The following is a 380-nucleotide window of genomic DNA, read 5'->3' as shown; positions in this document are numbered from 1 at the left end:
CCATCTCCAGGCCCCTGAGAAAATCCAGGAGCCCCCAGTCGATCTCTCCAAAGTGATGATCAAGTTTAACAAGGACCACCTGGAGGAGTTCAAGGTGGCCTTCAAGCTGTTTAACTGAGTGGGGGCTGGCAAGATCCTGTACAGCCAGTTTGGGGACATGATGCGGGCCCTGGGCCAGAACCCCACCAATGCCAAGGTGCTCAAGTTCCTTGAGAACCCCAAGAGTGATGAGCTGAAGTCCCAGCATGTGGACTTCGAGACTTTCCTGCTCATGCTCCAGGTGACAGCCAAGAACCGGAACCAAGGCACATATGAGGACTACTTGGAGGGGCTTCAGGTGTTTGACAAGGAGGGGAATAGCAAAGTCACGGGAGCAGAGC

The 380-nt window shown here is 54.5% G+C and overlaps 1 protein-coding gene across 1 annotated transcript in view; it reads left to right on the top strand.

Moving 5' to 3' along the window:
* LOC105549404 overlaps window positions 1-380 on the top strand; it is an 11,246-nt gene that overhangs the window by 2,734 nt on the left and 8,132 nt on the right. The window contains 1 exon segment of the mRNA XM_011993921.1: window positions 11-378. Within this exon segment, the coding sequence (XP_011849311.1) occupies window positions 11-378 (368 nt within the window).

This window comes from Mandrillus leucophaeus, unplaced genomic scaffold (genome assembly GCF_000951045.1).
Source record: "Mandrillus leucophaeus isolate KB7577 unplaced genomic scaffold, Mleu.le_1.0 Scaffold436, whole genome shotgun sequence".
Taxonomy (NCBI): domain Eukaryota; kingdom Metazoa; phylum Chordata; class Mammalia; order Primates; family Cercopithecidae; genus Mandrillus; species Mandrillus leucophaeus.
This window is presented reverse-complemented; position numbering and strand designations above follow the sequence as displayed.